Consider the following 23,666-nt stretch of genomic DNA (forward strand, 5'->3'; position numbering starts at 1 on the left):
GGCAATGAGCAATGAAAGAAATTACCCAAACATTAGCAATAAATAAATAATTTAAAAATAACTGATGACATCTTTTATTATGATTATTATGGTGATGATTCTTATTATAAGTATTATTATTATCATTATTGTTATTAATTATAGCTACTGCTAGTTTCCAACTTTTAGAAAAGAAAAGGAGGAAAAAAGATATCAAAGTTACATACAATAGTGTGCATACAATAACAGTTATGCTAAAAACATTTACACCAAGATTACATAGAAATACAACATACAGTAAAATAAAAAAAAGACAAAGAAATATAAATATCAACATTACATTCAGTTACAACACTCAACTTCAATGAATAATAAAATAGTTGAGATGCTCACATCATATCGCTCAAATTAAAATTTGGCTGTAAAATAAATAAAAACACAATGTAGCTGATTTATGTGTTTCAAGAGTGAACGCGGTGCACGCTGCGCGCCTCCGCTCACCTCAACGTGCGCGCAGCCGATGTCCAACCGCGACCGTTAGCCTGGGCCGGGCGAATGCGGCGGCACCAGGGAGGAGAAAAAATCTGACTGACCGTGCCGGGTGATGTGAAAAGTCACAGTACCACACCAAAACCAGGGCTTCCCATCGCAGTTTTAGACCACTCGAGGAGATATGAGAATGGCCATTTGTCAGAGGGTAAGTTGTTAGTTTTTACACGCGGCCACATTTTTGTTTTGGCACTTGAAAGACTTGTTATTTTTGACGACGAATTGCCTGCAGTGTCTGCGCTTTCCAGTTCCGATCTCAAAATGGCGGAGAGGCCGAAAGCTAAGCTAGGCTAAGTGGCAAAGTTGGCATTCACAGGAGCATCGATTTCGAGACTGCGTGTCTGGATGATCTATCTGTGATATTATTCAACGAGGGTGAATGTGACTGTCATCTCAAGAGCAGTTCGGCGCCTCTCGGTCAGTACGTGGTTTGTATGGAGACACTTGTTGTGAAGCCTAGCTGAGCATTTGGCTAACGTTAGCAGCGTCTATTTATGGAAGTTCTTTGGGGATGAGCTAACGTGGTACGCTAGCCGGCTAAGCTAACTAAGGTGCTGTCAGCCTGCTGCCGTATTTTTCACAGCAAATATTATAATGTTGGTAGAAAATGCGTAAATCAAATGCTGACCGTTGACTCTATTTGTTTGTGGAAAATTCTCAGTGAATAACGTTAACAGCTAAACTAGTGTTGTCTAACGTTGCTGTGTTAGCCCTGTAATCAAACTTGGGTTACACATCCAATTCCCCTTAAATTGCAACGGTTACATCTTATTTTATTTTCAGCAATAATCGGTGCTGTTTAGCCACTTGTCCGTGTGGACCAACGCCCTTTTGTGTGTTTTGGTGTGGTGGCTTTGTGGTAGTGTAAATCCAGTTTGCTCAAAGTGACAGCTCCGGTTAACGTCTACGTTATCATGCTAAGCTAACGTTAGCTGGAAAGGGCGTTGCTGAGCCATTGCTGCAACTTTGCCCTTGTGGCCATCGAAGCTTGGAAAGACGTCACTCGAGACAGATTTTGAACTCAGTGCTGTTTTATTAAATATTTAAGCAGCATTACACGGATTGGGGTGGTTTTGATGCAAACTGCAAGCTCCTCTAAGGTAATCTACCAACGTTTGATGAATCACAATCAGGGTGGAGACTTCACCAGGATCAGTGCGAAATACTGATTATCAACAAGGCTGAACAGATTTCACGTGAGATGTACAAAACTGTCTCATGAGCTGTATTTTACTGTCTGATTGAATTCCCAGTAGCCTAAATGTGCAGTAGCTGCTACTGTATAGCATTAAATATTAGGGCCTATGTCTGTATAATAGGTTGTAAACCTTTCAGGGTGTATTTCAGGATGTTCTATATTAACTAATTTTTTTTTCAAAGCACTCCTGTATCTCGAGGTTTTATCTATTAGATGTTTTAACTCAGAAAGTTGATTGGAGTGCAGTGAATATTTTATTTCTGCCACATTTCATCCTCCATCCCCACTTTAAATCCTTCTAAGAATGAAAAGAACTATGCTTGTTTAAGTAAAATATTTATTATTCAATTGGGGAATCAAACATGTTTTGATGTCAGAGCTATTTCAACATTATGTCACTGCCCTGTCACATTATATCTTGACATCTTGTGTTGATAACAAGCCAATATGGGTTGTTTTAATGCATACCGCATACTCCTTATCCACCAAGGTTTGATGAACCACAATCAGGGTGGAGACTTGACAAGTATCAGTACGAAATACTGTTCATCAACAAAAGCTATACAGATTTCACATGAGATGAACAAATCTGTCTCGTGAGCTCAATTTAACTGCCTAAGTGAGTGCCTACTTGTTCAGTAGCAGCTATTATACAGCATTAAATCTTAGGGCCCTTGTCTGTAGAACAGTAGGTAAAATATTCTATGTGAGCTTAATTTTTTTAAAGCATTTCTGTATCTTTGGGTTTGATCATTTAGATGTTTTGAATTCAATTAGGTGTCTGCAGTGCAGTGAATGTTTTTTTGTTTCTGCTGAATTTCAGTCTGCTGCCCCGCTCTCTATTTTTTTGTCCAAGTATCAGCAGAGCTCTGCTTATTTAAGTACAATATTTATTATTTTATTGGAAAACCAAACATATTTTTTTTAGAACTTTGTTTTTTTTAGTTTCCATCAACACCAATACATAGTATGCATTTCCTTTTTCAGCAGTATACAACATTTGTACATATTATATTTAAACACTTCATAAACATAACAAGAAAGCAACATAGACATCCATGCCAAAGTACTATATAGTCAAACCTATGCTTAAAGAAAGAACCAAATTAAAAAAAAAAAAAAAAAAAAGAATAGTTATAGCAAATGCCTACCCTGCATCATAATCACACAGATGAAGTACAGGTGCATGGAAAATCAAACATTGTTGGTATTATGTTTTGATATTTTGTCTAAGCTGTTTCAAAATTTTGTCACTGGCTTGTCACATCAAATCATGACTGGTTGCATTGATGACATGCAGCAGTATGTTTAAGATGAAGGTTGAGAAACTTTGAAAGTGAGTGTTTTTATTGTTGGGCAGTCACATTAAACCCTGCTATGAGGACACATCACTAATTAAAACAAATGTCATGAAGTAGTATAGGCTGACAGTTACAGGATTTGTAATCAACCATTGTCATCGTGGTTCAGTTTGTGCCAGCAGGGACTTGTTTGGCCTGAAGGTCACCCATAAGGAGGAGCACTGAACAACAGCTTGACACAAACATGACGACTAAAAGCTTGATATGCAGCCACAAATGATGCCTGCGATCGATTGGTCTCATAGCTGTTTTTTTGACTTGAGAATTAATTCATAAGAAAAGAGTCAAGACATGTAAACCGTGTGGCTCTACTTGTAATCATGATGTAAAAGTGATGTCCCTCCACAAAGGCTGAAACTATAATTTAAACAGTTTATATGGATTTATTTATTTAGTTAGTTATGAAAGCATTTCAAAGACAAAGATAAATGCCCATAAAAGAATTATTTGAATAACAGGAAATAAATCAGAAATTATTTTTATTAATTGATGATTTAAGTCAAATATCATGCAGGAATGATCATTTCTGATTTCAGCTACTCCAGTGTGAGGATGTACTGCTTTTTTTCTGTTGTATCATTGTAAATTTAAAAAAAGGAATATTGGACTGTTACTGGGACAAAACAAGACATTTTGAAGATATCACCTCAGGCTTTAGAAAGCTTTGTTGGATATTTTTTAAATCTTTTTTTCTGGATTTTTATTGACAATAATTGAAAAAAAAAAATACTGATAGATTAAGTAAAAATGTTGGTAATCATTCAGCTAAGTTTATGTTGCAGAGCAACGTTGTACCACCTGCTTGGTTTGTTTTTGTTTGCTTTTTTAAACTAACAGTCAGACAACCCAAAGGTATACATTTTACAATGATATGTAACTCAGTAATCTTGAGGAGAGCCCTGCACATGGAGTCAGATGGTCTCCTTGGAGGATCAAACATCTTAGAATCAATTTCTGAATGTTGCAGTTTTAACACCAGAATTGAAACTGCTCTTAATTGGGAGACAAGCGTTTAAGTGTGTGTCACATCACAGCTGAACATGCTACTGGTTTAGCTGATCATGGCTAAAATCTTCAGAGAGAATCTGAAGATGTCTTTACTCAGAACACTGATATTTTATTGTAACCTAATGGGAGCTTAATCAGGTCATCTGTTCACCGTATTACATTTCACAGTTGAAGCCAGGAAGATACAGTGTGGTTACATTTGGTAGTTATTGAGAGAGTAGGAGAGGCATGTTGGTTTTTTTGTCTGTGTTGTGATTTTAAGTGGATACAGAGAGATGGGAGGCCGCTAGATCTCCCAGTGACATCTCAGTTTCTTGAGTGGCAGATAAATGAACTGTGGTCGTCATGCTGTGTATCCTCCACATGGACAGGTGTCGTCAGTAAATTTATAAATGTTTTCCTTTACGATGCCCTGATCAACTCTTTTTTTTAACCATTAGCCAGATCAGAGTCATTAACTACTGAGTATCTGCTGATGCTGTGTCCGATCTGGTTCTTTTATTTATCTGTTTATTAAATTTGTATTAGACGGCAGAAATATGTTGAATGGTAACAAAATACAATCCTATCACAGTATTAACAGAAGATTGATCAACAACCATATTTAGTATTTGCCCAGCACTATTTGCAGGTCGCTGTCCCAAAATTGGTGAGCGTATTTTGGAGTGTCAATGGTTTTCATCTGTTGTACATGATAAGAACTGCAGGTCTTCACTGGCCTTCTCATAAAATTAATTCCTTTTAATTCCATTTGGTTATAAAGACAACCCCTAGCTTGAAACTCTGGCCAGCGCGATGTCATTGTGTTGAATTTTTAAAAATAAATTATGTATTTATGTCCTAAGGGGGAAAACTGTCATTTCCCCTCTATTTTGCTCACACTTTCAATCTGGTCATGCTCCCCAGGTGTAGGCTGGGGTCAGTTCTTGCTCAGAGATATGTCACTTTATTGCATGACCACACTAGAGTTCAAACTGAGGTCCTTCTCGTCAGGGTATGCTATTCCTGCCACTAGGGGTGTAAATCACCAGTTCCATCATGATATTTACATTGATACTTCGGGCAACAATTTGATATTTGATATTTGTCGCAAACAGATTTTAATTCTTTTCAATTCATTTCAGAGGTCTGCATTTGATATGAAACGATATCATATGCCACATTTACACAATCTGTTACAGAAAAGCTGCCGCCCCTTTCTTATTTGCTTTTGGTCATAAAAGATGAAAGCAGCATATAAATGCTGTTAATGATTGGGTAACCAGTTAAGTGCAGGAAAGTTTACTTTAAATTGACACCACTAACACACAAACAGCACATGGGATCAGTTAACTTTCAGGGCTTTCTGTCAGAAAGACCTTTCTGGAGGAAATGTTTCCAGTTGAACCCAAGTTATGATCTTTTTCCTAAAACGTCAGGGCTCTGTTAAAGCTCTGAAGGTAACCTTCTCCCAACAGCCATAAAACAGATTAACAACAAGATCATTCAACAAAAGTATAAAATCCGGCTCAGTGATAACTGCCCGCTTTCAAGGGGGAAAAAAAAAGTTATTTTGCTAATCGCCCAGTATTAGCTTAAGCACTGTTACATTGCATAAATTTGCCAAACGGTTAGTGACATGTATTGACATGTGTTATTTATACTTTTACTTACTCACTGCTGGTTTTAGTTACTGCATTTCCTGACAGAACAGCACAGTTGAATTTCAACCTGCATGCACGTTTTCTCAGCATGATACTGTTGAAACAGAGCCGCTAATGTTAATGTTGCTGTGGTGCTGCATCAAGTTAGCGGAGTGAGATGCCCAGCCCGGCAGATACAGTACGTCTCCATTAATCCAGTAACCTCATTGTTTGCATATGACATGCTCTGTCTGTTGACCCTTATTTTCTCAGAAATCTGCTGCTGATTTATTCCCTAGTAAATAGCGTTATCCTCATCCTCATCGTCTTCCTCCTGGCTCCTTGCCATCATCTGCATGCCGCTGTTTGACGGTGATGCAGAATTTCAAAATAAAGGCGTATACTTCAGATGATGGTATGAATCCATGTTTACACTTTGCATTGATCAAATTGCTTAATTGAATTGATATATCAATCCAGATCGATGGATGGTTATACCTGCCACCAGGTCATCGTTTTACAGGTGGTCTTTTTTGTAAATTCTTGCTGAAAAACCAAAAACTCATGATCTGTATCAGGGAAAAAAACAGATCCTTTCTTGACTGTACACCTATATTTTGTCCATATCAGTTTACCATTATCCATTTGCAAAAGAAAATGAGGCTAGAGGGTTTTAATGTGAAGAATGATTTGATGACATTTGAAAATATAATTTTTCTCTGTACATCCATGATATTACTATACAGACAGTCTGACGCAAACAAAGCTTTTATCTCTTCTGTCTTATTTGCTAAGATCAATGTACAAAACATTCAGGAAACAACTTTCTATTTTAGCTGGTAGTGATCGTTGCTTTCACTTGTCAAAGTGACAAACAATGCCGGTTGGCAGGTCAAATCAACTGTTGCTAGAGTAATAAATTGTAATTTCATGAGTAAGTTGATGTTAGGCTTGTCTGGTGTCGGGTTTGAGTTCTCTCTGCAGAGTTGTGAGGTAAAAGGAGCGCCACTTTGTCTGTAACACCACAGTACAGCTGTGTGGCTCTGTAGTTCCCAACTCCAACAGAGTGATACTAACGTCCTCTCTCCCTCTGATCGCTTTACATTAATTCTGAAGTCATGTTCTCACAGTTGAATTTCCATTCATATGATGTCCTATCTATAATTTAAGATTATTAACGTTATAGATTTGAATCAGCACCTTCAACGTTGTATATTCAACTATTTTTCTGTCAACTGACTGTTTCAGCACTAATTAAAAATTAAACCACTGTCTTTCAAAGCTGAACCCCAGACCACCTAATCTGTATAATGTTGTCAAAAGGCACCGTCTTGTGTGACAGAGATGTGAAATTTGACATATACTGAAATAATAAAGTGTATCTGGAGGTCGAAGTCCCAAGCAAAAATTTGTGCTTATCACTTGGAACTGACCACAGGTGCTGTCCATACATGAGCAGATGCATATTTTATGAGAACATTGTAAACGCTTAGGCTTTCCTCTTCTTTTGGTATAATCTTTGGGCAAATTAATCAAAAGCAATTGTTGCATTTTAGGAGAAAAGGAGTGTTTGAAGGATTGCACAGATTATAAACAAATCCTCTCTCCATTACTTCTTTTTGATAAGCCCGATAAATAGTCAGGACCTTGAACCCTTTTTATGACTTTGACCATGTTCTCACTGTTTAGCTGTAAACCCAGATAACTGTACATTTGCCTTTTGTAGTGATAACTGGAGGACTCGTGCAATACTCTTTTATTGACTGTTTATTGATTGTTCATTCATTTCTTTGTTCTTTCTAAAAATATATATTTCAAACACGGATTGGTGAATTTCAGCAGTCTCGCGCAGGTGCAGAGGCTACAGAGATTGTCTCGGTTATGTAATGGTTTGGAGGTTGGTCTGTTTGGTCAAATGGCTATTTTTGAACCATGCTGAGAGTGCTGTTCAGCTAAAATCATTAGCTCTGTCCTGTCAGCTCAGAGCGCTCATCATGTTTGCAGGCAGGAGAGAAGAGAGTTCTTTCTAGGACACTTCAGATATGTCCCTGGGTAAATGTTTTGTTGTCTGCTCGGCTGCCAGGCTCTCACCAACAGGAACGGCTCAAGTGCTCATGTGCATAGTAGGAATATATGCAGGAAAAAAATGGAAATGCTGTGACCAGTTTCCAATTGGGCATCATTCTTTTATTTATTTTCTTGGAGGAGTCTTTTGTGTTTAGAAGAAGCAACTGGCAAGGGACGGTTTAACAGACCAGAACGATGCACCAGACAATAATATAGACAAGGACGGCTTGCTGTCAAGGTCCTCTCTCCGTGTCGGGGGTTAATCCTGTTAGCCACCGTCCCGTCCCTTCTTTACATTGCACTGTCAGCTCTGTGGAGGACTTGTGGTCTCTATCACTTAGAGACACACACACAATCACACTCACACACACTCTGTAGGTTGTCTGGTCTGGCCGCTAAGCAGCTTAGTGCTATTGTGGCCCCAGGTGCCAGCAGTGTGGAAGCTCAGGATATGAGTAGTCGTATTAGCTTTACAATCACCGAATGTTGTGTTTTGATTTGTCAGCGTGTGCTGTTGATGAGCTGTGCTCTTCTATTGGGATGGTCACAAAATTTAGATCAACAAGAGAAGGTGTTTTAAACATCCACAGGCAAAGTCAGCATTTACCACTTGCACATTTGATGAAGCCAAAAGATTACATCTGAGATACATTAATGAGTTCAAAGTCAGCTTCTATAAGGTATCACTGTTTAAGCAACATCCAGAGGTTCAGATCAGGTGTGCAGAAGGAAGAAAGTTGCTTTTTTAGTTTTCATTTTTACATTAATTTGTTTTTCTCAGTTTACTTGGGAATTTATGTAATCTAGTAAATTTTGTTGCAGCAGTAAAGGATTTGATTTGTGCAAAAATGAACAGGAGGATGACAAAAAGCCCCTACGATGGCTTTTACCCTACTTCCCAGCATTGTTTACTGAAAAGTTGATGTATTTCCCTCCTTTTCTGCCTCTGTGATCTAATATTCTTTTGTTAACATTTAAACTGTACTTCAGAAGATATTTTCTAAATAACTTGTCTTGTAACCTACTCATATAGAAAGTTGTCAACCAAATGTAATCATTAATTTCTCTTTCAGTCCTAGAATTTATATTTTCAGCTGCCATCAGTTGAGTCTCTCTTACGCTGCGTTCACACCACGAGTGAAAAAGCAACAGGCTACAATACATTTTCAGTGGAAGCTGGTGACATGAAGCATCAGACTGACGTCTAAACCCATCAGTCGCTGCTGATGGGTTTGCCACGCTACAAATGAAAGTAGAGCTAGCTTCAACTTTTCTCAGCACTCCAATGATGCGATAAAGCGTCAGCCAGTCATATGGTTTGATTTTAGCTGCATTTTTCAGCTTAGTTAGCTGACACCATGTTTGCTGTCTGTCCCTCTTTGCGCATGCAGGGATGATAGGGGATGACGAAATGTGATGTCAAAATAGGGCTCAGACACTGATCATAAGCATAGAGATTTTCATGGCGTAATACAAACTTTAGCTGATGCTCAGTCGAGGTTCTTTGTGGAAAACAGCATGCACGCACAAGTCAGCGACGACGTAACTACAGTAATGAGTAGGGGTCAACCAATATTGTGAATTGAGTGTAGTATACACACTTGATCAATAAATAATTTTATCTGCGAACATTAAAATAAAACGCTGATACAGGTAATCAGCAAAATGCCAAATATCAGCCCTGATAATCGGTCAGGCAGATGAGCTGTCGACCTCTAGTAACGAGCGTACCAACAACACTTCCGCAGCGACTGCTATAATGTAGCTGGTCAAGCTGTTGTTATGTTGCTCATAATGTGAACGCAGCATTACTATTTTTGTATGTTTGATTTGTTTTTACTCACATCTCTCTCCTTTCTCTCTTCATCAGGTTATGGGCAGGTCTCATCAGTGAGAAAGACTTTGGCCAGTAAACAGTCGTGGAGCTTCATCCCAACAGTTGATTGACAGCTTCATCTCCAGTTCACCTCCCTCTGCGTGGCACACTTTTCGCCACCCCTGAGTCTCTGAAGGAAGAAACATCACTGAGGGATCGGACACCTCCTCACCACAAACTTCCCAGGCAGACCTCCCAGCACATCACCTCACCCTCACCTCCCCCAAGAGGGAGAGAACAGCAGCCGCCATGGTGCTGTCACAGAGACAAAGAGATGAACTGTGAGTGCCTGGATGTAAATGTGTGCGTCTGTGTCTGTGTGTCTGTCTCTCTGTCTCTGTGTGTGTGTGTGTGTGTGTGTGTGCTCATTACTCATGCAAACAAGAACAGACTTGTAGATAAAAACACACTTGAGTTTAAGTTAACATACATGTAGACTTTTTAGCAATGCCTCGAAGTTTGACCTCATGCACGAATGCACATCACATGTTTTCCTCTCTTGATCGAAAACGGGAATTTATTTTGCTGTTTGGGCAAAGTCTTCCAATAGAGCGTAATGCTGATGTTGTGAGAAAGTGCACAGCTTTACAAGAATGTGGGATCATTGAGGAAATGTGGAGAGAAGTGAGCTTCAAGGTGCTTCATTTGATAGCTACTTAGTGAATATTTCATAACCCACATGACATGGGCAAAGAAGTGAGGGGGATGGGGAGGAGGAGGATGTGTGAGGCTCTGTGCCTGGATGATCTCACGGTATGCACCCCAGTTCAAAACACCCCAGTGCAGACGGCATATAAGAGCACACATATTATCTTCTCATCATGGTGTTTCCCTTATTGTTCAAGAAAATCTGGATTTTTTAATGTTCTGATGAGTTAAAAAAAGAACTTAAATGGGAAAATGAAAATTTAGGGAAATCCTGCTGCCAGTACCACCCTATATTCAAAGTCTATAACAGAAAGGGTTACAATTATCAGACGTTCAAAGTGGCCCTGAAGCTGCAGCCTAAATTTAGCACCGTTACTCATGAAATATTCACCCTTCATCTCATACAAGAGCTGTCCCAGTCATTTATTTAGCGGTGTGTGTATGTGTGGTTGTGCGTGCGTGCGTCTGTGTGTGTGTGCGTGTCTGTGTGTATGTGTGCGAGTCTATACGTATATTTATGGTTGTGTTTTTAAGCGCTTATGGTTGCGCTGTCCTTGCGTCGTTCACACACAGTGTTCTCTATTTGTGGCAAGTCTATGGTTTCCATAGCAGCACAGAACAGTTTCCCAGTGATTCGGTTGTTACGTTTTGTATTCTTCTCTGAGGGATTATTTCTTATGGCCCTCACTCAGATTTGCTGACATTTAAGCTGGAACTGTGAAATTTGAATCTTGTTGCTCCCATCTGTTATACAGGGTGTGGTCCCCTCTCTTTTAAGGAGGAACCAGCATTTCTGTTAAGGTGGAGCTACTTTTTAAATTAATGTAATTCATTTGTCACAATTTTGCACCTAATCAAAGGAAACACCGACTACTTGCATTGGCAGAGGGTAACACCCAAAACCTTTTTAAAATTCGATTTAATTCCTCTTCTTTTTCACAGAAACCGGGCTATAGCAGACTACCTCCGTTCCAATGGATACGAGGAGGCCTATTCCACCTTCAAGAAAGAGGCAGAGATAGATATGGTAAGGACAGGCAGGTGCACAAAAATGACAACATAAATGACAAAAAATACTGCACAGTAATTTTTATGAAGAACAATGTTGATCCCTTTCTCAGTGTCTTTTCTTTTCTTCATTCATAGAATGAAGAGGTAGATAAAAAGTATGCAGGGCTTTTGGAAAAGAAATGGACTTCAGTCATCAGATTACAGAAGAAGGTAAGGAATATTGTGTGCAAGCTCATAGTGTATTTTAAATTTGCCAGAGCTGTTTGATAAATACTGTACATTTCACGTGTGTACACTCATCTCATGGCCATGTGTCATAACAAATACTGTACATCATGTAATGTAATGCCCATTCTGTGTGACATCACCATCCTAGAAAAAAGGAAATACAAAAACACCTTTATTTCATCTTATTACAAATCTAAGCCTCCAGATGGACAGTGTGATAATGACATTGCTACCTCTTTTCTGACTCCTCCTCTCCTTGACTCGCCACCCTGCCTCAGGTGATGGAGCTGGAGTCAAAGTTGAATGAAGCGAAGGAGGAGATGACACATGGAGGACCAGTGGGCCAGAAGAGAGACCCCAAGGAGTGGATTCCCCGTCCCCCAGAGAGATACGCCTTGAGCGGGCACCGTGCTCCGGTCACACGTGTCATATTCCACCCTGTCTTCTCTGTCATGGTCACAGCCTCAGAGGATGCTACCATCAAGGTGTGTGTGTTTGTTTATAAACAGGGTTTACACATGAAGCTCCAAGTTTATGCAGCTAAGCTACATCTGATGCAATCCAGTACAACATCCCTGCCTTAATACTTCACTGAATGAATACAGGGTTCATACCTTAAAATATCTTGAAAATCAGACATTTTTGAACTTGGTCCTTGAAAAAGCACTTAAATATAACTAAGAGGAGAGCAGAATGATAAAACATTTTATGAAATGTATTAGAAAACGTTTTAAATGGAAGCCAAGAATGGCACTGCTTGAAATTACTTTCTAGTGCCCTATGGGTGGTATGATGGTGGTATTGGGGCTGTCAAATAGATTTTTTGAGTTTGTTGGTTGCAGGGAGGACTTTTACTGCTTCTTTGTCCTTTGCCAACCACATCAATGAATAATGATAACCAGGGAATTAAGGATAAGTTCATTTTAGGTCCTGGAAGCATGTTTGCTCCTTTACAAATTTGCATAATTCTCTTGGAACAAACGGTTATGGAGAAAACAGTTTGAAAAAGTCTTTGAATTTGACTTGTCCCTGTTTGTAGGAACCCCATGAATGGTATCATTATTTTTTGTCTTTCTGTTTCAATACACTTCACATCACTGCAGCCTCCAAAATGATCGATACTTTTTTGGCAGTTTGAGCAGACGCTGGGGTTTACTGTGGGGCTTTTATATCTGGCAACTGGCAACTCTCTACCAATGTGTGACAGTACACAGGGAGAATTGATATCGATACATTGCATAATTGTGTGATAATACAATATGATCATTTTGAAAAAAAAGAGAAAAAGTTCAAAGTTTAAGAAAACCAAGACGGCACAATCTTGACATTCTGTAATAGTGCCTCAAAAACACTGCCATATATCTGTCAATTTCAAGAAACAACGGCATTATAACACTGATATATTATGCATCAATCTGTCCATTGAGAGGTCCTGTGTATACTCAAGAACTGTTAAGGCTCCTTTTGCTACCTTCAAATAATATAAAATCTTGGACAAATTGTTTCTAAGGACAACGCTGCTTTGAAAATGTGTCTGTAGCAGGAATATTAAATCGATGGCTGCGTGCAGCAGCATTTAGAGACAAAATCAGTGAGCGTTTCAGCACACCACAACACAGCCTCTGCAGCTCTGACCCCTCAGATCAAAGCAGTACTGCAGATCTGAGGCTGTTGTCCCTTTTTATCCTCAGCGCTTCTGCTTCAACACGCTTTTCACCCCCCTGCCTCCTCCCTTTATCCTCCTCCTCCCTCCCCCCTTCTCTCCCTGCCCCCCCTTCCTCAGTTTCTTTTTTCTGCTTTGTCACTGCTCATCTATGTGGAGATAGGCTGATGTTTGTGTTGTCAGAGGCAACACTCCCAGAGCACAGCACCTTGGGAAACATGCAAATCTGTTTCTCTTTCAACTCATCTTTCTTTCCTTCATGGCCTTTTATGGATGAAATAATGTCAGCAGAATGTTTAATGTATATAACACAATTTTTTCTGAAAGGATATTCTGAACCATTTAAACTGTGTTTAACAGTTGAAACTACGTCTTAAGTGTCAAAAGACATTATGTAACCCGCACCCCATCCTGCCTGTTGAATGTGGTGTGAAAAAAAATAGTCATCTGATTTTACAGCCATGAAACGACCGAGGACTTGACACTTAATTATGTCAGTATAGCAATATTTGTGGTTAGGCCACTAGACTTAATTAAAATGTTATTGTCACATTTGATTTTAAGTCAGGTATTTTTCTGTTTGATAATTAGGTCAGACTGAAATGCCTCCCTGACTGACTGTCACTGTCTGTGTTTTAGGTGTGGGACTATGAGGCAGGAGACTTTGAGCGAACCCTAAAGGGCCACACAGACTCTGTGCAGGACATCTCCTTTGACCAGACGGGAAAGCTCCTGGCTTCATGTTCAGCTGACATGAGCATCAAGCTTTGGGACTTTCAGGGGTTTGAGTGCATCCGAACGATGCATGGTAAGAGAGATTTATAAACTACTAAATTGAAGTATTTGATATGGTGGAATTATGCATTATTTTGCTTTCAAATGGACCCAGCAAATGGATTTACATATATTGTAGTCACTGTAGACTTTATTTTAAGCACACAGCACACAGTTTTATCACAGACTCATGATACTCAAGAAGACTTGCACTAAAATTTGGAAAATGTCCATGTAGCTACAGTTCACTAGAAATAAGTATAAATTATTTTTCTGATTCTGGGATTTAGTTTTTTTTTTAGAAACTGAACACCAAGTTGTTTCTAATGAAGGGCTAGTTTTATTTTAGAAATCTCAAAGGCTTTTGTACACTGTGACTTTGGGCTCATCTGGTTTAGTGGTTTAAATATTGAGTTGAACTCGGACAATTTACACAACTGAACTCTTGATTGTGTCGTCCAGGCCACGATCACAATGTGTCGTCTGTAGCCATCATGCCAAATGGTGACCACATAGTGTCTGCCTCCAGAGACAAGACCATCAAGATGTGGGAGGTGGCCACTGGGTAAGTGAGGGGGTGCCTCGTTTCAACTCTCCCCCCTAAAGCTCTTGCAGAGATTAGGATTCATGTAATTTTACATTTTGAGCATATTTTTTTCTTTTCTTTTTTTCCTATATCCAATTTCCATATTTTCTATCTTCCTTCCTATGGTTTTAATTTTGTCCTTGATAATATTGCATGAGATTGTGATTAATTTATGCTAAAAGCTGCTCTTTCATAATTGAATTTATTTTCAATATTTCCATCTACAGGTACTGTGTGAAGACATTTACAGGCCACAGGGAGTGGGTGAGGATGGTGCGTCCCAACCAGGACGGCTCGTTGATCGCCAGCTGCTCCAACGACCAGACAGTGCGTGTTTGGGTGGTCACCTCGAAGGAGTGCAAAGCGGAGTTGCGGGAGCATGAACATGTTGTAGAGTGTATCGCCTGGGCCCCTGACAGTGCTCACCCCACCATCCTGGAGGCCACAGGCTCAGAGGTATGTACAGCTGCTGCAGGATCTACATTTACCTACAGAGGATGTTTGTGTATGTTTGGGTTCAGCTGGAGGGTTTCCCACGATTGTGTAGAGCAAAGGCGACCGATGCGCACTGAAGCAGTGATTGCCTCATAAGATATCACTAAACTTTTATTAAATAAAATTGTAACATGAAGCAGAAGAAGCACTGTTTCAGTGAAGCCAGTGAGGCTTTTTTGATGATGGTCATCTTTGAACATTTGGAGGAGTTGTAAAGAAGAATTAGTGAAAACTTCTGTGAATCTTATCTTGTGAGACTTTTAAAAACATTGCATTTACATATCTGAATCTATGTTTATAGCCCAGTCTACAGACATGGCAGCGGCTCTGTGAGGCTGCACTTAGGCACAACGAAGCTATGAGCTGAATGCTAACATCATTATGCTTACATGTTCACTATGGCAGTGCTAACATGCTTTTCAGCAGGTATGATGTTTACCATAATCTTTACAATCTTTGTTCAGGCCCTGTGTCCACCAAAGCGTTTTTTTTCCTGCCTAAAAACGCCAGGTACTCCTCAGGAAACGCTCAGCTGGGAGCATTTGATAGCAATTTTTAAAATAAGATAAGATTAGCCTCTATTGTCTCCCTAAGGAGTAATTTGTCTTGGACATATGAGAGACACTGGCAACACAGCAACATACATATACAGTCAGACTACAATTAACACAGTATCTTCCCTGAATCCATACACCAGGTCGAGAGAAACATAAAAGACATGGCCACACACGTATCTAAACAAACTACAATTAATACACAGTATCCCCCCCAATCAATACACCACAGACGCCCTACATAAAATAATTTCACTGAGGTGCTATACCCCACACATAACAATTGCAAACATACCCTGCACAGGTCAGTTCATAGTAACTACCCTACATCAGATATTGCACAATGCTCTATACAAAACCTTGCATATATTTTTTCAACGGAAATGCTTTGGTTGCGTCTGGTTGCAATCATATGGAACATCTGCGGAAGTAAAAATGTTGGTGTACTTGCTCTGAATGAAGGAATGGCTGCAGCAAACATACGTTTGTTCATTTTTACCCTACGTTCACGCTCTCCTTTCATATCGGCCAGCTAGCTAAAATTACAATTATATGCAAGTAGGGCAAAAAAAAAAAGTTCCGAAATTTTTTCTGTGAAAATGTGTAGTTAAATTAACACATTTCTCCTCCGTTAATGTTGTCCAGCACTTGTACACGGAAGTTGTGACGGTTGATCTTTGCGTTATTTGTCCCTCCTCCACTATGATGGAACGGTTGGGTAAAAAGTGACAGTGATGAACGCAGTTAAACATTTTTTGACATACGGAGACCAGAAGGAACGCCAAACAGGCAGCATTCAGCACAGAATAAATGCTCAGAGCCTCATCACGCTGCTGGCGTTTGTTGCATAGTGTAAATACCCAGTGCTCCCATTGCAAAGAACTTAAAAAATATTAAGTTGGCCTCAGGAAAAAAATGTTTTAGTGAACACAGCCCCCTAGTGTGTTAGCACGCTAACATTTGCTAATTAGCCGTAAGCACAAAGTACAACTGAGGCTGATTGGAATGTCATTTGTTTTGTTTGTATTTAGTCATAACGCAAATGTCATGGACAAATTAAGGGGGCGATCACATTGAGAGACATCTCCAAAAATGCCTTGTAAGCGCTCTTGAAAAACAGCTGGGAGCGCCTGTGGAGTGGGGCTGTGTGCACGTGGCCAAAAGTGGAATAGGGAAACAATGGTTTTGCTAGCGACGCTTCTCTAGGGATGTGTCTCGGTGTGATCGGCCCCTAAGATTTGAACCCTATGATGGTGCTACATGAAAAGTCAGGAAGTTCATCTGGACTGACGGACATTGCCATCCTTAAAGCCATGCCTCTGGAGCATGAAAATCTCTTCATATCTTAGAAACATTTTCTCAGTGACAGACTGCTGTATTGTTTTTTATGTAGTTAGTCTCTGTTTCTTACATCCTGCCTGTGTCTCTGTTTTTCAGAGCAAGAAGAGCGGAAAACCTGGCCCCTTCCTTCTCTCTGGATCCAGAGATAAAACAATTAAGATGTGGGATGTCAGCATTGGCATCTGCCTTATGACTCTGGTGAGTCGTCAAAACGATAATTTCTATGACTGTCTCGGCGTTGCTGCCAGTGAATGAGGGCAGTGGTGTGTAATCAGTCTCGTCTTTTCAGGTGGGACACGACAACTGGGTACGTGGGGTTTTGTTTCATCCTGGAGGCAGATTCATAGTGAGCTGTGCTGATGACAAAACCATTAGGATCTGGGACTACAAGAACAAACGCTGCATGAAGACCCTGTGTGCCCATGAACACTTTGTTACCTCTCTGGGTAAGACGCAGTGATAAAAGCGTCTCACATCTAACAAAACTGAATTGGTCACTTTGTACATCGCATTAGACTTATTTCAGCCTCATGGTTTAAATTATTGAGTTCATATTTAATGCAGCATACCTGAACAAATGTTAACCTCTCTTGCAGATTTCCACAAGACTGCTCCCTACGTGGTGACAGGCAGCGTCGATCAGACAGTCAAAGTCTGGGAGTGCCGCTGAGACCGTCTCCATCTCTTCCCCTCTCCTGCCCCCAACCCCAACTCCAAAAGCAGCCCTAAAGCCCCCCCCTAATCTGTCCCACCCCTCTCCTGCACCCCAGCCCTCTTCCTCCTGTCCTGACACCCCGCCCAGCCCCTCACCTCTCGCACTCCAAACCATAGTTGACCATGGCGCTTTACCTCCTCCCCGTCCGCTCCCCTCTCCCTCCCTCCTCCCCTACATCAGTCCAGCCCTATTAAGATGACTATTGTCCTTTTATGTAAATTATTCTGGATGTAGGGTACGCTTAATAAATGTCACGCAATCTCTGACACATAAACACACTCAAAAAGATAAGAAGTATTCCTTGCATGGTGAATCAAACAAAAAAAAAAAATTGTATACTGTTAAATTTGCCGAATTTGCATACTGTTGTCATGACTTCCTGTCAGGTCAAAGGGTAAATATCCTTGTGTGCTGGCGCAGGTGGATTCCAGTTAACTGACAGTGCACGAAAAACCAATGGCACCCCTTGTTGAGGGGGTTTAGGTTTTGTTTAGTTTTGTTTTACTCCATGCCTCTATTGTTGTGGTCTGTCACTGCGTGGATGGTGATAGAGAAGGTGTGAGGGAAGTAAGCATAAAAGAGAATGAGTGGAAGCTGTCCAAGAGAAAATGATAACAAGTCGGAGAAAAATTAAGCCGGATGCAGCTCCCTAGTTGAATCACACGAGGTTCTGTGGGTGAGTGCACGTGTACATGTGTGTATACATTGTGTGAGTGTGTGCGTGTTTGTATATTATGACAGGAGAATCGCTCCACCGTCTCTGCTCTGATGGTCAGAGGAGAGAGAGGAGGCAAAGCTTCTCACCCACTGTGTTCATTCATACTACTTCATCTCTTTTAACAAACTTGCTTTCTAGTAGACACTCACAGGACCTTAATGATCCCTAAGCTGCTGAGAGCACAGGCACACGGCCCATAGCAAAAGTGTGTTTTACAGAGGAAAAAGTCTGCTCACCTTTTATGAGGTTGGTGTGTGTGTGTGTATGTTGCCCCAGAGAATCGCCCAGTGCCCTCTTGCTCGCTATCTCTGCCTTGTTAACCCATTGAGGGCTCCCTCACACGGGATTTTCATTCTGCTTTCTGTGGTCTCACTGCTCTCTTTACACACACATACACATACACTCACAAATGCACATACACGCACAGTAAAAGTTGTGTATCAATATATCTGGATGTCATTGTTTGCAACATAATGAAATAAAATTCTGTAAATATAAGTAATTTATTTGTCTGTGTTTTTTTTTGAGGAAAAGGAGGTGAAATAAGGTGAAGGAAAGCTTCGAGGAGTCTGACAGAATTTACCAGCGCACAGTTTCATAGTGAGGTCAGACACTGCAGCACATCTCTCACTTCATCTCACATTAAATACGTTAAATGTACCTGTGATTTCAGGAGCTGTGTGACCACACAGGCACAGCGAGGGTGTCTGCTGGTCTTTAAAAAGCTTTGAAATGTCTTAAATTCAATTATAAAAGTCATTAAATAGTCTTAAATTCAGATTTATGAGGTTTCAACAAGAATATTGTGTAAACATTTTACCATTCATCTATCTTTTGATTTACTTTTGAAACAATTTCAGCTCTTCAGCATGAAAGTCATGGCAGTATAATGCCACTATACTAAATATTTGCACTAACCTGTTGGCAACATGTATATCAACATAACTAACTCTTAATAACCACAGTCCTACATGAAACCTACCTCTGCAGTGAACCACATGTATACTACCTACCACAATACTTACCTGTAATACATAAACAAGAAAAAGATGATTTGTAAAAAATCAGTCTTTAAAGTTGTTAAAAAATATTTTTAAAGTGTCATTAAAATTATGTCTCTGATACCTGTAGACACTTTGGACTTTGCATTCAAGTCAGTCTTTGATATCTGAATAACTGCAATTTAAAGGTAGCTGTTAAACTAGAAGTTTGCATGTTAGAGTAAGGGAACTTCTTAACTCTTTCACATTTTGAAATACATATTTAATCTTATTAAGCAGCATTTAAATGCTACCCTGATATGGTTCGCTTAGCACACAGGCACTTGCCATTAACTTTTGTTGAAACTGATCAACAACACAAGACTATGGCAGTTTTCTCTGTTTTTCTTTTAGTTGTAAGATTATTCTCAAGCAATGATGTCTCTCCTTTAGGTTGTGGTGCCACGACAGTTGATAATACTAAAATGTAGAATTTGGTTCAATTGGGCAAATAGTTTAGAACATGAAGACCAATGTTAACTAAATGCAAAAAAATTAAGTATAAGTTTTAATTTGAAAAATTGGGTCTGATCACTTTACTACTTTACTTAACCCACACAATGAGAATAAGAAGTAGAAGTTGCTTGAGAGTTTGAAAATGGATGTTTTGATATAGTTTGCTGTTGTCAAAGGTGGTCCTCAGTCCTTAAATAAATCAATATGTTGCTGTTTTCCAACATATTGGACATAACACAGGAAGACTAACAGACATTCAAATGTAATTTTGTGTGAGTGCTATTCCTTTAAATCATCTGAGAAAAGTGTTGAGAAAGAAATAGGTCACTAGACAAAAACTGGAAAACTGCTCCTCTAGACAGCGATTATTTATGTATAACTGGCTGTTGGTGCACAGATCTTGGTCTGCTGCTTCACTGTGGCCTCTTAGTGTCTTTAGGTAACTTTAATCTGAGCAGACTGACTGCCATTGCTGTTATTGATTCAAATTAAGGAAAAACAGATCAGTCCTGACCTAGTAGTAGAGTTTTTAAATGAAAGATGAGCTTGGAGAAGATGAGAATGTGGTTGAAGATGTCAAGTGTGTTGTGGAGAGAGCAGTGTAATAAGTTTTGACATTTATTCCTCAGGTGAAGACCAGTTACACACTGCAAGCTCAGACTGGAGAGGCAAAGACATCAGGAGGCAACAGGGACAGTTCAGGCCCCCTTATCAATTATGTACGGTACCCCAGCCTACGTCTGTGCTCGCACACACACCTGCTCACTCACCCACACAGCAATTACTCTCTCTCTGCTCTGTGGTATCCTGGCAACAGTTGCCAGGATGGCAAGTGTGCAGGCACCACACCTTGCTGCGTCCTGCAGGTCTGTGAGGGTGGGGAGATAGAGAGCGGCGGAGTAAAGCGTAAATGATGGCGAAAAGGAAAATTATTAGAGCACAAATTTCATGTAGTAAAAGGACATTACCAATGGGAAGACAGTATGAGGGAGTGAAACAGGGGAGCTAAATGTGTGTGCAGAGATGTGGCTTCATGGGACTTAGCCCTTCGAAACCTGAGTAAATTGGTTTGACTTCCTTCAGAAACATGGGGAGAAGGCAATGAGCAACTTAACAAGACATGGCCCAGAAATGAGCAAAAAAAAAACCCCATTACAATAATATTACCTTAAAATAAGCAAAAAATAATGTATTAAATATAATATAATATTTTGAAAAAAGAAAATGTCCTGAAAAATTGCTGAAAATAAAAATATTTTATATATTTTATTTTTTTCTGAGACACAATTTAAAATATAAATTACTATAATTTAATATATATATTTCTGGACATTTTCCCCTATTTTCTTTTCAGATACTTTTCTAATAATCCTACCCTCTTTTTTAATTTTAATTATTTATTTGTTTTTATATAAATTTCTCGTAACCTCTCTAATTTTTTGTAATTTGTGGGACATTTCTTGCAAAGTTGGTCACCTTTCTCTCCCATGTTTTAGAATGAAATCAAACCAATCTCAGATTTCAAAGGGTTAATGAAAGGATAATAAACCTGTCTCAGTCTGAAACTCCTGTTTCTCAACAGAGGCACTGGAGTAGAAACATTGGCCTACATCCGCCCGCCACTACTCTCTCATGCCTTGCACACACTTTTCCCCTCATGCAAGCTAAAGGCATCAAAACAGGGAAGAAGAAGAAGCAGCTCACTTTCTCATTTATATTTCTTCTAGGTCACCCATTTCTCTCCATCTGACAAACTATTACTAATACAGATTTATAGCAAAGAGAGAAAGTGAAAGGCGCAGCAGAGCGTTATGAGCCAGCATTGATTCCCGATAAGCTGGCATGATATGGAAGTGTCCAGAGGCTTCAAGGTCAGTGTGAACAACAGACCTGCCTCACTGAGATGCAGCACTATTGATTCTATCAGAGGCTTGAACTATTTCACACAGCGGGCTAGATTTTCTTTATTTAACATATACTACAAACAGGAGTAGTTCCAAGTGCAGAGCGAGGCTAAGACGGCTGCAGGGCCTGCGTTAATATATAGGTTTGTGTGTCATCCCAAGTATAGCTTACGTGAGTCCCACTATAGTTTACGTGACCAGCGTCCTAATCCCTGCAAAGCCTGAGGAGGACGATGGGATGAGGTTTGGAGCAGCTTTGCAGGAGTTTTGATGCAGGATGCGGCGCTCTCTAGTGGTAGCATGTGCTGAGAGGTCCATGTCCCTATAAGGGAAAAAAACCTGCTGCTTCCTTTCACAAGTGAGCAGTGGTCACATGGATGTCATGGAAAAGATAATATATCTGACAATCGTGAGTCTGAGAGGAGAAACACATATTATGTCTCCACAATGACAGATGAAACCTTTCAAAATGATGACAGTTTTAACTCAGCCATGTTTTCCAAGTCGAGGACTTTTGTATTTGTAATTTACATTGTGGTTCGATTAAGTATTTTGCAGGGGTGGAAGAAGTACTCAGATGTATTAAAATTAGCAATACGACTTACTCTATTAAAGGTAGATGTCTTGCATTCAACATTTTATTTAAAGGGATATTTTAGAATTTTTTGAAGTGGGGTTGTATGGAGTACCTATCTGTAGTCAGTGTATTACATACAGTAGATGTCAGTCGGCACACCCACAGTTTGGAGAAGCAGGCTGGAGTCCAACATTGGAGCCAACCTGAATAAATTAATAACATACATGTACGCTATATTGAGAGTATTTTCACCACTTTACCTCTCTGTCAGAAAGTGCGTTTCAACTGGGAAGCCAGTTATTGTCAAAGCCACCAGACACCATAAAACAATAATTTTAGCTTGCTGAACATGTAAGCTGATGGTTTACTGCTGCTTCAATCAGTCCGTTACAATGTTAAATCACTGTTTTTCTCAATGGACTTTTCTAAACTGTCCCTTTAAGTGAAAGTGCAAAAATATGACCATCAATCATTTAATGAGTATATACTGTAATAATAATCCAAATCTGCAATTAACTTAAGCTGTCCAGTAAAAGTACAATATTTACGTCTGAAACATAGTGTTGAAGAAAGGAGTATAAAATGAAAATACAAAGTGAGTGATGAGTGCCTCAAAATGGTATTAAATACAGTACTTGAGTAAAATGTACTGAGTTACATTTGAGATCTGAATCTAATCAATTGTAATTATCCAAGAAGTTTAGAGAACTTTTCACCCATGGAAACTGACCAAAGAAACACGTCAGGGGTGACATTGTATACCACCTTTATTGAAATTTAGGGTTATGGAAGTCAGTTTTTTATTGTAAATATGTCTTAATTCTTCCCCATTTGTGCATGAGAAATGTTAGAACCACCTGCTACTGAGAAGCACCACAACCACCCCTGAAGTTTTTGGTTTAATCAAAGCCAAACGAACGATCGTGTCTGTGACCCCACACACTCTTTGCCATCTGATCTCCTTTCTTTCTCACTTTCTCTGTTTAAAGTCTCCTGTATTGCTCGGCTTTTTCTTTGTCTCTGCTCTCGAGATTCACCAGTGATGCAGCACTTCTAACTGGGTCAGCCCCGTCCCAGCCTCACATCCCTCCCACCGTCCGTGCCTCTCCAAGCCACCCCCTTCTCCTCCTTTTCCTCCCTTTTTTTCCTCTGTGTATGCATAATATCCTTACAGCTTTTTTTTTTTCATGCAGCTCATGTGCTTACCATGTGCAGCAGCTCTCCCCTCCCTATTCTCTCCCTCCTCCCCCTTTTCCTGCCTGATTCATCTTCTGTCATCCATCCTGCCATACAGCC

General features: G+C 39.8%; 1 protein-coding gene across 1 annotated transcript; it reads left to right on the forward strand.

The window, feature by feature from the left end:
* The first annotated feature begins 487 nt into the window (after positions 1–487).
* On the forward strand, positions 488–18,891 carry LOC121952978 (lissencephaly-1 homolog B). Its single transcript, XM_042499870.2, has 11 exons — positions 488–676; positions 9,655–9,941; positions 11,251–11,335; positions 11,455–11,529; positions 11,826–12,032; positions 13,850–14,018; positions 14,447–14,549; positions 14,798–15,026; positions 17,057–17,158; positions 17,250–17,406; positions 17,557–18,891. Exons 2-11 carry the CDS (start codon positions 9,910–9,912, stop codon positions 17,628–17,630), a joined length of 1,233 nt encoding a protein of 410 aa, XP_042355804.1. The 5' UTR covers positions 488–676; positions 9,655–9,909; the 3' UTR covers positions 17,631–18,891.
* Positions 18,892–23,666: the final 4,775 nt, after the last annotated feature.

Source organism: Plectropomus leopardus, chromosome 15 (assembly GCF_026936395.1).
Source record: "Plectropomus leopardus strain MGB_pleo_1.0 chromosome 15, ASM2693639v1, whole genome shotgun sequence".
In the NCBI taxonomy this organism is placed as follows: domain Eukaryota; kingdom Metazoa; phylum Chordata; class Actinopteri; order Perciformes; family Serranidae; genus Plectropomus; species Plectropomus leopardus.